This window comes from Crotalus tigris, unplaced genomic scaffold, assembly GCF_016545835.1.
Source record: "Crotalus tigris isolate CLP2741 ecotype Arizona unplaced genomic scaffold, ASM1654583v1 scf7180000020201.887925, whole genome shotgun sequence".
Taxonomy (NCBI): domain Eukaryota; kingdom Metazoa; phylum Chordata; class Lepidosauria; order Squamata; family Viperidae; genus Crotalus; species Crotalus tigris.
Window position 1 is genome coordinate 2,211 of NW_024097902.1, and position 17,731 is coordinate 19,941.

The following is a 17,731-nucleotide window of genomic DNA, read 5'->3' on the forward strand; positions in this document are numbered from 1 at the left end:
ACCAGACCCACACTCACAAAAACCACACAGGAGGTCACCACCAAACATCCACGCAAAAAAACAAACCCAAAGCCACACTGACTATGAGGCACGACCACAAACCAGAAGCCAGACCACAGCTGCATCATTAGCCACTTTAAACCCCCCCAATCCATACCTGAAGCAAACTGACACCCTCCATGAAGAAGAAGCACGACCACGAACGCGAAGCCAAGGAATGGCAGGGCAGCCCAAAATCTTGAATCCCTCTGCAACTCAGACTAACCTGAGCACAACCAAACAGAACACTCCCCCAGCCAATCAGAGCACAGCCAACCCCCCAGCCAATCAGAGCACAGCCAAGCCCCTAACCAATCCGAACACACCTCCACCCAATCAGAACACAGCCAAGCTCCCACCCAATCAGTTCATACCCCCACTGGCAGTTAAAAGGAAGAAACAGCTAAGACCACACATTGCTGCTCGAGGCCCGAAGCTGAAAGCACCAGCCTGAAGATGACGAATGGGACTTCGTCGAAACGTCGCCAAGACACTTCCAATTTTACGTGGGAGAAAACCCGAAAAACCAAAGACCTACATACAAATACCCGCGAAAACCTCAGAAAACAAATATTGAACCTCTACGGGGAGGAAATCCACCATCTGACCAGGACCTATGAAAAACTTGAAGTCCAAAGAGCTTCCATTTTATGCGACCTCACATTCCTATGCAACTGCCGAGATCAAAATCTAATCCCCACATGTTTCCAACTGAAATTCCACTCCAACTCTGCAGCCACCAAACGGATCCTGAAAAGACCATATTGCCTTGTGTGTTAACCTAATCAGAAATGAACTTCACACAAAAAGATTCCTCCTAGACCGAATTAACAAAGATCTCCTCACACTCCACCTCAAACTCAGCAACAAGATCCACCCCGCACTTTGGGACAAATCCAAACAACTCGCCGTCTGGAGAGCCGAAACACAGACCCCCCTCAAGACAGATACACACACCAACAAACTCCGAAGACTACAAGAACGCCAGAAACAAACCCCTCCTCCCTCACAGCCACACATGAAGCAGACAGTGCCTAACATCTCAGATAGGATCCTCACCAAAGCCGAAACCAATGTCCTTTCCAAAGGATTCAACTTTGCAGTCGCTCCCAAACACATCCCCACTGAAACCATTATATGTGGAGTTGAAACCAGCCTGACTAAAATCAACCCCGACGATGCCAACAGAATCAGACTCGAAATCACCAACATCCTCTGCACCAGCAAGCCACCCAAAAGCAACTTACCCAAAGAGGAACAGACAGCACTACGTAACCTGAAAGAAGACACCAGCATAATAATCCTACCAGCAGACAAGGGCAACGCCACGGTGGTTATGAACACCTCTGACTACCCAACCAAATTAACCAACCTACTCCAAGACTCCACATACAAACCCCTAAATACAGATCCCACCACCTACCTGGAAAAAACCACCAGATCCAAAATAAAAGCCTCCCCGTTTTATTTAAATTTTGATTAGCGAAGAGATCCCAGCAAAGAATCATTCCCAGAGAGAAATCATCCAGATGCCCCAAACTCTATGGTCTCCCCAAGATACACAAGGAAGGAATCCCACTCAGACCTATAGTCAGCTCCATAGGCTCACCTCTACAAAACCTAGCCCAATTTCTCGCCAAACAACTACAGCCCTATGCAGAATCCATCACCTCACACGTAAAAAACTCATTCCACTTTATAGAGATCATAAAGAAACAAACCTTACAGCCCAGCGACCTACTCGTGAGCTTTGATGTCATATCCCTCTTCACCCAAGTGCCTATCAAAGAAGCCTTGACAGCTATCCAAAACAAATATACCCCCCCCAAACACATCTTAGATCTGACCAACCACTGCCTATCCAACACATACTTCATCTATAATGGACAAAAATACAAACAAATAGAAGGAGCACCCATGGGATCACCCCTCTCACCTGTCATTGCAAACCTCTACATGGAACACTTTGAACCCAAGCTCTAGAAAAATCGGATCACAAACCCAAACTCTGGCTCAGATACGTAGACGACACCTTCATAATCTGGCCACATGGGAAAGAAAAACTGGACAACTTCCTCACACACCTCAACAGCCTACACCCCAAAATACAGTTCACCATGAAACAGAAGCTAACAACCAACTTCCCTTCCTGGATGTCTTAGTCTACAAGAAATCCAATGGCTCCCTAGGACACACCATCTACCAGAAGAAAACACACACAAACCGCTATTTGCACGCTCTCTCACACCACCACCCAGCACAGATCAACTCTGTAGCCAAGACCCTCATCTCCAGAACAAAACGCTTAGCTGACGAACAACACCTAAAACCCGAACTACACACTCTCACCAATGTACTAACATCCAATGGATTCCATAGAAATAAGATTACAAACCTAATCCAAAAAGAACCCCCCACCAAAATCCAAGACAAAGACCAAGAAAACGGCAAAGCCCTCCTCCCATACATAAAAGGCACCACAGACAGAATCAAGTAAGATCCTCCATAAACACAACATCAAAACAGCATTCTGCAACAAACAGAAAATACCACCATCCTTAGAAAACCCAAAGATAAATTGAATTATAAATCAGAAGTATAACGAAATCCCATGCACCACCTTGGTCCCATCCACATACATCTGACCAAACCAAAGGAGAATAGTGCACGCATTGAAGAACATAAGAATCTCATCAAAAAAGAGGAACCAACATCTTCCCTGGTCCAACACCTTAAAGCCACAGGACATTAAATTGACTTTAAAAATACAAGAACCATTGCCAAAAGTGAACATTTTAATAACAGAATAATCAGAGAAGCCATCGAGATAGAAAAACGCCCACACAGCATGAACAAGCGAGATGATACCTCCCGCCTACCAGCCATTTGGAAACCCTCCCTTATTGAAAAACGACTCCCTAACACAAAAAATGATACCAGACCCACACTCACAAAACCCACACAGGATGTCACCACCAAACATCCACGCAAAAAACAACCCCAAAGCCACACTGACTATGAGGCACGACCACAAACCAGAAGCCAGACCACAGCTGCATCATTAGCCACTTTAACCCCCCCCAATCCATACATGAAGCAAACTGACACCCTCCATGAAGAGGAAGCACGACCACGAACGCGAAGCCAAGGACTGGCAGGGCAGCCCAAAATCGTGAATCCCTCTGCAACTCAGACTAACCTGAGCACAACCAAACAGAACACTCCCCCAGCCAATCAGAGCACAGCCAACCCCCCAGCCAATCAGAGCACAGCCAAGCCCCTAACCAATCAGAACACACCTCCACCCAATCAGAACACAGCCAAGCTCCCACCCTATCAGTTCATACCCCCACTGGCAGTTAAAAGGAAGAAACAGCTAAGACCACCCATTGCTGCTCGAGGCACGAAGCTGAAAGCACCAGCCTGAAGATGACGAATGGGACTTCGTCGAAACGTCGCCAAGACACTTCCAATTTTACGTGGGAGAAAACCCGAACAACCAAAGACCTACATACAAATACCCGCGAAAACCTCAGAAAACAAATATCAAACCTCTACGGGGAGGAAATCCACCATCTGACCAGGACCTATGAAAAACTTGAAATCCAAAGAGCTTCCATTTTATGCGACCTCGCATTCCTACGCAACTGCCGAGATCAAAATCTAATCCCCACGTTTCCAACTGAAATTCCACTCCAACTCTGCAGCCACCAAACGGATCCTGAAAAGAACAGAATTGGCCCTAATCAGAAATGAACTTCACACAAAAAGATTCCTCCTAGACCGAATTAACAAAGATCTCCTCACACTCCACCTCAAACTCAGCACCAAGATCCACCCCGCACTTTGGGACAAATCCAAACAACTTGCCGTCTGGAGAGCCTAAACACAGACCACCCTCAAGACAGATACACACACCAACAAACTCCGAAGACTACAAGAACGCCAGAAACAAACCCCTCCTCCCTCACAGCCACACATGAAACAAACAGTGCATAACATCTCAGATAGGATCCTCACCAAAGCCGAAACCAATGTCCTTTCCAAAGGATTCAACTTTGCAGTCGCTCCCAAACACATCCCCACTGAAACCATTATATGTGGAGTTGAAACCAGCCTGACTAAAATCAACCCCGACGACGCCAACAGAATCAGACTCGAAATCACCAACATCCTCTGCACCAGCAAGCCACCCAAAAGCAACTTACCCAAAGAGGAACAGACAGCACTACGTAACCTTAAAGAAGACACCAGCATAATAATCCTACCAGCAGACAAGGGCAACGCCACGGTGGTTATGAACACATCTGACTACCAAACCAAATTAACCAACCTACTCCAAGACTCCACATACAAACCCCTAAATACAGATCCCACCACCTACCTGGAAAAAACCACCAGATCCAAAATAAAAGCCTCCCCCATTAGCGAAGAGATCCAGCAAAGAATCATTCCCAGAGAGAAATCATCCAGATGCCCCAAACTCTATGGTCTCCCCAAGATACACAAGGAAGGAACCCCACTCAGACCTATAGTCAGCTCCATAGGCTCACCTCTACAAAACCTAGCCAAATTTCTCGCCAAACAACTACAGCCCTATGCAGAATCCATCACCTCACACGTAAAAAACTCATTCCAGTTTATAGAGATCATAAAGAAACAAAACTTACAGCCCAGCGACCTACTAGTGAGCTTCGATGTCATATCCCTCTTCACCCAAGTGCCTATCAAAGAAGCCTTGACAGCTATTCAAAACAAATATAACCCCCCCAAACACATCTTAGATCTGACCAACCACTGCCTATCCAACACATACTTCATCTATAATGGACAAAAATACAAACAAACAGAAGGAGCACCCATGGGATCACCCCTCTCACCTGTCATTGCCAACCTCTACATGGAACACTTTGAAACCCAAGCTCTAGAAAAATCTGATCACAAACCCAAACTCTGGCTCAGATACGTAGACGACACCTTCATAATCTGGCCACATGGGAAAGAAAAACTGGACAACTTCCTCACACACCTCAACAGCCTACACCCCAAAATACAGTTCACCATGGAAACAGAAGCTAACAACCAACTTCCCTTCCTGGATGTCTTAGTCTACAAGAAATCCAATGGCTCCCTAGGACACACCATCTACCAGAAGAAAACACACACAAACCGCTATCTGCACGCTCTCTCACACCACCACCCAGCACAGATCAACTCTGTAGCCAAGACACTCATCTCCAGAACAAAACGCTTAGCTGACGAACAACACCTAAAACCCGAACTACACACTCTCACCAATGTACTAACATCCAATGGATTCCAAGAAATAAGATTACAAACCTAATCCAAAAAGAAACCCCCACTAAAATCCAAGACAAAGAACAAGAAAACGGCAAAGCCATCCTCCCATACATAAAAGGCATCACAGACAGAATCAGTAAGATCCTCCATAAACACAACATCAAAACAGCATTCTGCACAAACAGAAAAATATCCACCATCCTTAGAAACCCCAAAGATAAAATTGAATTAGAAAATCAAGGAGTATACGAAATCCCATGCACCACTTGTCCCACCACATACATCGGACAAACCAACAGAAGAATAAGTGCACGCATTGAAGAACATAAGAACTCAGTCAAAAAAGAGGAACCAACATCTTCCCTGGTCCAACACCTTAAAGCCACAGGACATGAAATTGACTTTAAAAATACCAGAACCATTGCCAAAAGTGAACATTTTAATAACAGAATAATCAGAGAAGCCATCGAGATAGAAAAACGCCCACACAGCATGAACAAGCGAGATGATACCTCCCGCCTACCAGCCATTTGGAAACCCGCCCTCATTGACACATATATATATATGTTTTCTGAGGTTTTCGCGGGTGTTTGTATGTAGGTCTTTGGTTGTTCGGGTTTTCTCCCGCGTAAAATTGGAAGTGTCTTGGCGACGTTTCGACGAAGTCCCATTCGTCATCTTCAGGCTGGTGTTTTCAGCTTCGTGCTTTGAGCAGCAATGACGAATGGGAAAAACAACAAGGGGAAAAACAACAAGAAAGGCCAGTTGCCTTTTGAAAAGGACCTTTGGGACAACCCTGACCTGGATGATTGAGAAACTCCATATACATTTACCGAAGCGGATGCATCTCCATGTCATTGTGTCAGGAAGTGCAAATGGTTGTTATTCTTAAGTTACAGGAAGGATATGGTTTTTTCAGAATCCACATGGATTATTTATATATTTGAATGCTGGATGTTATCAATATATAAAATGCCCTTTTTCAGGGTTATTCCTCATAAACTAGCTAGGTATATATTGTACTGCAGATAGGTGACACATAATTAGCTCAAAAATGTACCCAAAATGGTCATGACTACAACATGACATGGGTTTGAAATAAGTAGAGCATAAACTTATATTATCATATTCTTGACTTGAAAAAAATAACAATTTATCATCAATATTCTTTCATGCTGGTCTTCAGCTAGAAACTAAAATACTGTAACACTATAACAAAAAGGTATTTTACAAACATAGTTTATGATAAAATAAAATCCCTTTTCTTTATCACTATTTTCCTTTCCAGAACCAATTAGCAGCAGGATGAACAGAATCATTCATCTGTGCTTGGCCTTGATAGTGTTTTCCCTCGTCAGCCATGGTCACCATGATGTCGATCATCACCACAATCATCATGACCTTCAAACTGCTATCAAGATCCAGAGCAATATTGCTCATTTTGCAACTGAATTCTACAAAATATTGTCTGCAAGATCACAGGACAAGAATATTGTTTTCTCACCCTGCAGCATTTTTATATTGCTTTCCGCTCTGTTGTTAGGGTCAAAATCAAACACCCATGCAGAGATTTTAAAGGGCCTTGATTTCAACTTGACACACATTCAGGAAGATGAGATCCACCAGGGGTTTCATGATCTTCTCCATCTGCTCACACACTCAGAGAAGGATTTCAAGCTGGATATTGGACAGGACCTATTTCTAAAGGAAGACATACAACCATTGCAGACATTTTTAGATAAGATTAAGGAATTCTATGATGCAGAAATCCAAGCTGCAAAGTTTCAGGAACCAAAAGAAGCTGAAAAACAGATCAATGATTATATGAAGCAAAAAACAAATGGAAAAATTGTGGAAATAGTCAAGGATCTTGACCCAGAAACTGTCTTTGTTCTCACAAACTACATATTCTTTAAAGGTAACTTGCACAGAGAAAAGGGAAGATTCCATTATGAAAGGAAATATCCAAAGATGCTATTGAGGCAGAGTAAAGTTTTTTGAGTTTGGTGAAAGAGGGGTGGAATTGCTCCAGTTCAGAAAAAAAAAAACCCTAATTTCCAATCAATACAAAGTACATGCACTGAAAAACTAGCCCAATACAGAAATTTAAGTATCTTATGCAGCTCTCATGTAATTACTTCACTATAGGGGGTTGTACAAAACAGAAACTGTGTATTGTTTGTAACTAAATTACACAGTTTTTCACTTCTGTGGAACCATTTTAGGAATGGTGGTTTCAATTTTTTAAAAGCACCTAAGAGCTCTTTTACTCAAAGTGTCATAACTGATATTATGTCAGAATAGTGGCCATTATTCCAATTCTTCACAAAATTGGATTATAAGTGCAACTAAAATGCACTCTTGTAGAGTTTAAAAACAAACAAGAAACAAATGACTAGACTGTTCAAAAGAAGTCTGCTTGATATAAGATCATAAGTTGCACATCTCTCTGTGTGAATAGCATATAGGTCCTTGCAGCTGTGCCTATTTTAGAATGGGTGTTAAATCACCTTTGTTAAATCATCAACAAAGACTTAAATAAAATAGATCATGGAAGAAGGTACACAGCCCTTTTCTTCTGACAGCAATGCTGGAGCTGAATTGCTTCACTGCCTAACCAGCATTTGCTGCAGATGTGCAGAAATCGTCCCATCTTCATCCCATCTTTGCAAATGTTGGTCAGCATAAGCAAATGAATGCAAAGCATCTTACTAATTAAATCATGCCATCTTTTTGCCTCAGCAAAGAAGATCACAGCATCTTCTTGAAGGCAAATCTAATTCATCTCATGCAGGTATGATACTCTTATCCAAATATTATTGTGGGTCTCTTTTTTTCTCTTTAGGCAACTGGAAGACTCCATTTGATTCAAAGCTCACATGGCAAGAGGACTTCTTTGTGGATCACAACACAACTGTCAAAGTTCAAATGATGCACAGGACCGGTTGGTTTTACTCCTATTTTGATAGCCAGCTGTCTTGCAGAGTATTGCAGATAGACTACAATGGTACAGCTACCACATTTTTTGTTTTGCCTGATCCTAAAAAAGAGAAGGAATTGGACGAGGCTCTGTCAATAAATACTCTGACGAAATGGGCACAAAATGTACACAGGTAACACTTATTTTATTGATCCTATATTTCTCCATATTTAATATAGTCTTAAAGATATCTAAGTATACTTCAAGGTCTGTCCATTCTGTGTTAAACTCTTCCTGAAACTGTTTGAGGGTTGATTTTAAGATAGAGACCAGCAACCTAGGGCTGTGCATGTCTCACTAGTGTTTAAGGTGCATCTCTTGGTATTATCCCCGATGTATGAGAGTGGAAGATTTGCTCATTAGTTCTAATCATATTGCTAATTATTCTTCCTTGCTGTTTGTTACTCATCCCTTTACAAAATAACTCCAGACATGCCATTCAGAGAATGGTATGTCCTTGTAGAAAATTCTGCACCATTGTTCTAAGTGACTGAGTGATGACAAAAGGGGACACATTGGTGAGGAGATGACAAACCCACCTCAGAAGCTTCATACCATGAACTAAACAGAGTGCAGTGGTTTCCCATCTCCTCTGCATGAAAAATAAATTTCTTCAAGTCCCATTTGACCTTACAGTGTTGTGCTTTATCCCTTATAATACTGATACTCCACTTGTTTCTTGCAATCTCTAATCAGTTTTATTCCTGAATCTTAATTAATCTCAGGTAGGGCAATATCTGTGTCTGTGAGATGGTGAGTGTGACATCATGATAGAGACCCCTCCTCCTTTGTGTTTGCATTTATAAAAAAACTTTGGGGCTTTGACAATGTGGTGACCATCTTGTAGCTTTTGATCTTCCATGCAGATACTGCAAATTAATTCCCTTTCCCAGATCAAATAGGTCAAATAGATCACCTGAACTGGATCAAAAGAACTATCTGAATCAAATCAAGAGTTCAAATTAGAGGTACTCACTTATGGATCATAATTTGGACCAGCAATTCTATTTTAAAGTGAAACATCAGACTATGCCTGATTTATAACGTCAGTTCATCAATTCCAGCTAAGGCTATTAATCTAATCAATTTATGACTGTGATTGCGATTGCGTTTTCCTGCCAGCTTCCCCACTGACTTTGTTTTTTGGAAGCTGGCTGTGAAGGTTGCAAATGACAATCACAGGATCACAGGATGATCACTATAAATCACTTTTTTTCTTCTTTTCTTCTTTGCTTGTTTAAGCAATCTTTCTACAGTGTGATGGAGGGAGCGGGGTCACACAAGCTATCTCTTTAGGCCAGCATTCCCCAACTTCTCTGGCTTTGCGAATCAGTGGGGGAGGGAGAGGAGATGGTTCCACACAAGTGGTGGGCAAGTATATGCAGTTCAATTTTCACAGGTGGCATCCCATGTGCCTTCTGTTCATACAAATGGAGCTGCATGCATGCACTTGCCCGCCACTCACCCAAGTGGAGCTGTGCACATGCATGTGCTGGCCCACCGCTTCCATGGGCCAGTTTTGAATGGGTCACGGTCTGGTACTGGGCCGCAGCCCAGATTGGAAACCCCTGCTTCAGGCAATCAGCAGACATGTCCTAATACAGAGAGCCCTTTTATAGCAACTACCTTGGACAGCTTCTGTTTGGAAATACAACAGTAATAAACAGTGGTTAAAAAAATAATGTCTGACCAATGCACATATACCCAAATTTCTGTGCCTGACCACGAGGCACACCAGAATGAGAATAACCTTTTGAGAGCAAAAATCAATATCTATCTGTAATATGTTTCAGTTGATATTACCCAGATGAAAAGGATACAGGTAGTCCTCATGTTATGGCACAACTGGGCCCAAAGTTGCTGTTGCTAAGTGAAGTGCTGAGTTTTGCCCCATTTTTCTTGCTACAGTTGTTAAGTGAATTATTGCAGTTGTTAAGTTAGTAATATTTAAGTGGATCTGGCTTCCCCATAAACTTTATTAGTTAGAAATTTGCAAAAGGTGATCACCTGACTCTAGGACAGTGTAACTGTCTTAAGCATCTGAATTTTGATCATGTGACCATGGTGATGCTGCAATGGTCATAAGTGTGGAAAACGGTCATAAGTCACTTTTTTTAGTGTCATTGTAACTTTGAATGGTCACTAAACAAACTGTTGTAAGTCGAGGACTACCTTTATTAACTATCGGATGAAATTACTTCAAGCTTGTTAGAAGTAACTGATGTAATGAAAATGAATCTTGGGTTTTATTTTGATTGGATACATTATTATTATTATTATTATTATTATTATTATTATTATTATTATTATTATTATTATTTATTGATCATCGCACAGTCAGCCAGATGTTCAGACTGGATTTGGCATTTTGTCTACCTATCAAGTCCTTACCCAGGACCTGGGATAGACAGATGTGGATGTTTGATGGTATTATAGATCTCGTCGCAGGATGGAAGCAGTTCCTATTATTATTATTATGGATCATCGCACAGTCAGCCAGATGTTCAGACTGGATTTGGCATTTTTTCTACCTATCGAGTCCTTACCCAGGACCTGGGATAGGCAGATGTGGATGTTTGATGGTATTACAGATCTCGTCGCAGGATGGAAGCAGTTCCTAATAAGGCCGCCTTTTGCAATTGACTAATAGCAAATTTGTCAATGCCAATACTGTTCAAGTGGTGCTCCAGTTGTTTTGGGATTGCACCCAAGGAGCCTATGACTATTGGTACTACCCTTGCTTGCTTTTGCCACAGTCTTTCTATTTCTATTTGTAGGTCTTTGTATTTTGTTGTCTTCTCCAGTTCTTTCTCTTCTATTCTGCTACTATTATTATATTATTATCGATCATCGCACAGTCAGCCAGATGTTCAGACTGGATTTGGCATTTTGTCTACCTATCGAGTCCTTACCCAGGACCTGGGATAGGCAGATGTGGATGTTTGATGGTATTACAGATATCGTCGCAGGATGGAAGCAGTTCCTAATAAGGCCGCCTTTTGCAATTGACTAATAGCGAATTTGTCAATGCCAATGGTGTTCAAGTGGTGCTCCAGTTGTTTTGGGATTGCACCCAAGTAGCCTATGACTATTGGTACTACCCTTGCTTGCTTTTGCCACAGTCTTTCTATTTCTATTTGTAGGTCTTTGTATTTTGTTATCTTCTCCAGTTCTTTCTCTTCTATTCTGCTATCTCCAGGCACTGCCACGTCCACTATCCAGACTTTTTTGTCTTTCTTATCGACAATTGTTAAGTCTGGGGTGTTATGTTGCAGGTGCTTGTCTGTTTGAATTCTGAAGTCCCAGAGCAGTTTAATTTTATCATTTTCTATGACTTTCTCTATTTTATGATCCCACCAGTTTTTGCTTACAGGCAAATGATATTTTTTGCAGATCTTCCAATGCACCATTGTTGCTACTTTGTCATGCCGCTGCTTGTAATCAGTTTGTGCAATCTTCTTGCAACAGCTTACCAAGTGGTCCACTGTTTCTTCAGCTTCTTTGCATAGGCGGCACTTACTGTCTGTTGCTGTCTTCTCAATTTTGACTTTGTATGCATTTGTCCTTAAGGCTTGGTCTTGTGCAGCCAGAATTAGTCCCTCGGTCTCTTTCTTCAATTTTCCTGCTCTTAGCCATTGCCAGGTTTTATTATTATCTGCTTTCCCAGCTATTTTTTTCATGTATTGGCCATGTAGTGCTTTGTCTTCCCATGCCTCTATTCTGTTCTTCATTTGGTCTTTCTTGTAGGCCAGTTTGGTCTCTCCAGTAGTTAGTAAGCCTTCCTGATATACTAATTTCAGTGCATCTTCATCATTGTTCTTCAGATATTCTTCCAAGCCATTTTTTCCTTCTTCAACCATCTGATGTACTTGTAGCATTCCACGCCCACCTATTTGCCTTGGTAGATAAAGTCTATCAATGTCACTGCGTGGATGAAGGGCATGATTCATTGTCATTATTTTTCTGGTCTGCCTATCCATTGCTTTTAGTTCTGCTTGAGTCCAGTCCACTATTCCAGCTGTGTACCTAATGACTGGGATTGCCCAGGTGTTGATTGCCTTTATGGTATTTCCTCCATTGAGTTTGGATTTTAAGATCTTCTTCACTCTCTTGATGTATTCACCTCTAATCTTTTTCTTGACTTCAGTGTGCTTGATGTTGTCAGCTTGAAGGATACCCAAGTATTTGTAGTACTCTTCCTCATCCAGACTCTTAATGTTATTTTCGTGGGGCATCTTGATTCCTTCAGTTTTCATTATTTTTCCTTGTTTGATAGTAAGTGTGGCACATTTGTCCAAGCCAAACTCCATTACAATATCTTGGCTATATATACGGACAGTGTTGAGCAGCGATTCTATTTCAGATGATGTTTTTCCATACAGCTTCAGATCATCCATATAAAGGAGGTGGGATAGTCTGGCAGATGTTTTTGATGTTTGATAGCCATGTCCTGAGTTATTCAGTATTGTTGACAGAGGAAACAGTGCAATAACAAATAGTAATGGTGATAATGAATCTCCTTGAAATATTCCTCTCTTGATATTAACCTCTCCCAGCCTCTCACCATTGATCTGCAACTGTGTCTTCCATTGTGCCATCGATCTTTGCACAAATTTTCTGATGTTTCTACTGACTCCTGTTATTTCTAGGCACTTTATTATCCAATCATGTGGCAGAGAGTCAAATGCCTTTTTGTAGTCAATCCATGCCACATTCAGGTTGGTCTTCCTTCTCTTGCAGTTTTCCAAGATCATTTTGTCTATTAGGAGTTGATCTTTTGTTCCTCTGCTGTTTGGGGCGGTTTCCTTTCTGCTCAGGTGGAAAGAGATTGTTTTCAACTAGATGCTGTTGCACTGCATCAGCTACTACACCAGTTAGTAATTTGAAAGTTGTTGGTAAGCAGGTAATTGGCCTGTAGTTACCTGGTGTTGCCCCTTTTGCTGGATTTTTCATTATTAGGTAGGTTTTCCCAGTTGTTAGCCACTTTTCAATTTCTCCTCCTTGTAGTATATTGTTGAACTGTTTGGCAATGAGTGGGTGTATAACAGTTAGATGTTTCAACCAAAACCCATGCAGTTCATCTTCACCTGGTGCTGACCAATTTTTGATTTTCTTTGCTCTTTTTTCTACCATTTTTGTTGTTATTACTAGTTCTTTCATTTCAACTTCTGTTTTATTTGCATCCACCTCTTTTAACCAAGCCGCATCCTTGTTGTATTTCTTTGGGTTATCCCATATCTGCTTCCAGAACTGCACTGTTTCTTCCTTGTCAGGTACTGACTGATTCCTTGCAGTTTCTCCATTGATGGATTGGTAGAAACGTTTCTGATTGGATTGAAATTGGAGGTTCTGCCTATAGTTTGCAATTCGAGCTTCATATCTACTGATTTTCCTGGCTATAGCTGTTATTTGTTGCTTTATTATTTCCAGTGCTTCCTTGATCTTCCTTGTTTCTAAGTGGTATTTCTTGATTAGGTATTCTTTGGTCTTCTTGTTCTTCAGCTTCTTTTCTTTCATCTGTTCTAGCTTGCTTGCATGTGATCTTAACTTGCTGATCTTATTTTCTAGTCTAACCTTCCATTTTTCTGGTGCACTGTTTGTTTGTTTTTCTTCTTTGTTGATTTTGCATCCCAGGTATTCTGTTATAACTGCAGCTGTGCTGTACATTAGTTGGTTTGTTTCTTGCAATGAATTGGTGCTTATACTTGATATTGCAATATTATTATTATTATTATTATTATTATTATTATTTATTTGCTATTTTGTTTGGTTGACTTTGTTAAATCTTGATGTTTTAGTTTAGTTTTAAGCCACCTAAACTCATGTCTGGTTGAGCAACCTATAAATTCATTCATTCAATCAAGTCTGATATTTTGACAACAACGCCTGTTGGTTCCACTCAAATATTTCAAACAGATGTTTAACGGTTGTTATGATAGGAACTAATATCAAGGATTTCTCTGTTAAAAGTCAAGCTTCCATTTGACAAGGATGACTTAGTTATGGGTTGTGTGTGTGTGTGTGTGTGTGTGTGTGTGTGATTGTTTTACTGATTGTAGGAAATATTATTGAGTATACTTGTTAACTTTGGGATGTCTAGAATGAAAATGTCTTTCTGTCTTTCTGAAGGGGTGTAGCAATGGTCTCCATCCCCAAGTTTAGTATTTCAGCCACCTACAGCTTAAAGGAACCCCTCTCCCAGCTTGGCATTACTGAAATCTTTACTGACCACGCTGATTTCTCTGGAGTCACCAGGCAGCCTTTGAAATTGTCTAAAGTAAGTAAAACATTTATATTGTTTGCATCATTTCAGGCAGGATTTCAGCAAGATGAATGCATATTTCACAGAGGCAATGTCAATGAGGGCAGGGCTATATGAAAAGTCTCACCCTTGCAAAAAAAATAACTTTCCCTTCTAATTGTTGTTTTGTAAGCAAAATATGTACATCAGATTATCTTTCTGGCATCAGTTCATGAGTGTTCGTCATTACAAAGAGGAAAAAGATTGAGATAGCACCTTATCCAGGCTTCAGGTTTTTTTCAGACTAACTCCTCAAGAAAAGCACTGGCCAACTTAGAAAGACGCATCTGTCTTTACCCAGAAAGTTGCAGGAACATGACAGGGAAAGTGAAATTGACCTTTTAAAAAATATATGGAAAAAAATTGCAACAATAAACTGCATAGAATAGGAATTGCACCAACTGCAACATATCTAATAATAATAATAAAGCTGGAAGGGACCTTGGAGTTCATCTAGTCCAACTCCCTGCTCAGGCAGGGAACCCTATACCATTTCAGACAAATGACTGTCCAATCTCTTTTAAAGACTTCCAGTGTTGGAGCATTCACAGCTTCTGGAGGAAGGTTATTCCACTGATTCATTGTTCTAACTGTCAGGAAGTTTCTCCTTAGTTCTAGATTGCTTCTCTCTTTGGTTAGTTTCCATTCATTGTTTCTTGTCTTGCCTTCAGGTCCTTTGGATAATAGCTTGACTCCCTCTTCTTTGTGGCAACCCCTGAGATATTGGAACACTGCTATCATGTCACCCCTCATCCTTCCCTTCATTAAACTAGACATACCCAATTCCAGCAACTGTTCCTTGTATGTTTTAGCCTCCGGTCCCCTAATCATCTTTGTTGCTCTTCTCTGTACTCTTTCTAGAGTCTCAACATCTTTTTTACATTCTGGTGACCAAAACTGGATGCCGTATTCCAAGTGTGGCCTTACCAAGGCATTATAAAGTGGTATTAACACTTCATGTGATCTTGATTCTATCCCTCTATTAATGCAGCCTAGCACTGTGTTGGCTTTTTTGGCAGGTACAGCACACAGCTGGCTCATGTTTAAGTGATTGTCCATTAGGACTCCAGGGACTCCAAGATCCCCCTCACAGTTACTACTATTGAGCAAAGTACCTCCTATATTATACTTGTGCATTTGGTTTTGCTTGGGACAGATCGTTAGTGCCAAGATGTACAATAGCATCCACATCACAGTCCTTGCTGGCATTCTTGACTATCTTACAAATACACTTCTTGTCCCTACTGGCAGTAGCACCTGGAAGACACCTCACCTCTTTTGAAACCTCTGTATCTTTTCCTAAATTGAATCTAGAAGGAGAAATATAGTGTGTCTGGACACTTTCCATCTATTTCTCTTGTGGTTATCAAAAGGATTTACTAGACTAAGGAATTGAAGGAAAAACTCAAGTAAAGTATAAATAGCAGACTTGCCTGACCTATCCATATTAGCAGAGAACTAAATTGACCATGGTTGCTATACAGTTCCAGTGAACAGATGCATACTTTTGGACAGCACAAAATCTGTCTAAAACTTTTTTTTTTTTGAAAGGACAGAACACAGAACTGTGGTGATCCAATTTAACAATGCAAGAAACTCATTTCTGGGTCTGGGAAGGCTCTGGGCAATATGATTTTGGAAGCTGGAAATGGTGCCTAGAATGGCTATTTTAATCTTCAGTTTGTCAATGGCTGAATTAGAGGAGACCTAATAGTAGCCCTGTGCAGTATTAGGCCCAGGCTTCAAAGATGGCTATGGCAAATTGTTTTGCCCTGGTTTTTCTCTACTTGAAAGATGGTGTTGAAAGTGATCTCATTAAAATATGCATTAGTTATAAACTTTACTTTGTTTAACCCAAAATATTGACCAACAATATTCACTTTTGGAACTTTAAAAACTATTAAATATTCTTCAATACTGTTTGATTCCAATAACAAACGGAGTTTCTTTAGTTCCTGTCTCTCCTTTTTGTCTTGAATGACTATATTTTACCTCTTTCTTTTTGTAACTGTTCAACCCAACATTTTTCAAAGTTGGCAACTATAAGATGTGTAGACTTCAACTTTCAGAAGTTGTTAAGTAGGAAGAACACTGGTTTAAAATCTTTCCTAAGGAGAATCCAGAACTGACTTCAGCAGTACAAAGGCTAAAATTGGAACAATACAGAGAAAGTGAATATAGTTCTAGTATTGCAAACTCACAGATCAGTGTTGTCATCATCTCTGAAATATTTTTCTCAATTCCAAATTTCAAACTTTTTCTTCCTTTATTCTCAGGTTACCCACAAAGCTGTGTTGACTGTTGATGAAAGTGGAACTGAGGCAGCAGGAGCCACTGCTGCAGAAGGCATTCCTATGTCATTGCCTCTAAACATTAATTTTAACAGGCCTTTTATACTCGTAATTTTTGAGACAATGGCCAATGCTACATTACTTTTGGCCAAGATAAAAAACCCAATACAACTATAAAAAAAACAACAAAATCCCAGAGTGCATTGGATTTTGAATACAGTTCAAAAATAAAGTATCATTGGAACATGAATTTCAAAGAAAGAGGGGTTTTTTTTCCCTGCAAAAGAAAGTTAACAAACCAATTTGGTTCTTGTGTGAATCCTCATATGAAACGGATGGTTTGTAAATAGAAAAAAATAAGTAAACGAGGGAGTGCTCAGGTGGATTGTCTGTAGACTGAAGAGAAAATTGAATAAAATAGTCCAAAAATATAAAAAGATACATTTCCTTTGATAATCAAGATTAACTAGATCATTTACCAAATGCAATCAAACCAGTGCCCTTACACTTTTTGTTTTAACAAATGTAGCATCACAGAAACTCAATTTTCTCTGTCTTTATTTTTTGTTGAGCTCCACAATGCAAGAAATTATTTTAAATTGGACACGCCTGGGATGTGGATCACCAAGACTACTTTTGAAAGGATTTTCTTCTTTTCTCAGAAGAGCTTCCTAGGGTGAAACTGGGAAGGCAGAATTTCCATAAGATAGTGTATCATGCAGTCCTAAAGAGGTTGTGTAGAGTATGAATGGGCAATCTGCAATCTGCAATTTTTTGTTTGCACCTCTGGAATCTTCCAAGATCATACTATCAAAACTT

General features: G+C 40.5%; 1 protein-coding gene across 1 annotated transcript; it reads left to right on the plus strand.

Moving 5' to 3' along the window:
- Positions 1-6,601: 6,601 nt before the first annotated feature.
- LOC120318373 (alpha-1-antitrypsin-like) lies at positions 6,602-17,162 on the plus strand. The gene is made up of 4 exons (XM_039365896.1): positions 6,602-7,258; positions 8,186-8,453; positions 14,450-14,597; positions 16,898-17,162. Exons 1-4 carry the CDS (start codon positions 6,646-6,648, stop codon positions 17,087-17,089), a joined length of 1,221 nt encoding a protein of 406 aa, XP_039221830.1. The 5' UTR covers positions 6,602-6,645; the 3' UTR covers positions 17,090-17,162.
- The last annotated feature ends 569 nt before the right edge of the window (positions 17,163-17,731 follow it).

Coding starts and splice junctions, on each gene's coding strand:
- LOC120318373 (XM_039365896.1), top strand. CDS start 6,646: ATGAACAGAATCATTCATCTGTGCTTGGCCTTGATAGTGTTTTCCCTC. Junction 7,259..8,185: donor AAACTACATATTCTTTAAAG/GTAACTTGCACA, acceptor TTTTCTCTTTAG/GCAACTGGAAGACTCCATTT. Junction 8,454..14,449: donor TGGGCACAAAATGTACACAG/GTAACACTTATT, acceptor GTCTTTCTGAAG/GGGTGTAGCAATGGTCTCCA.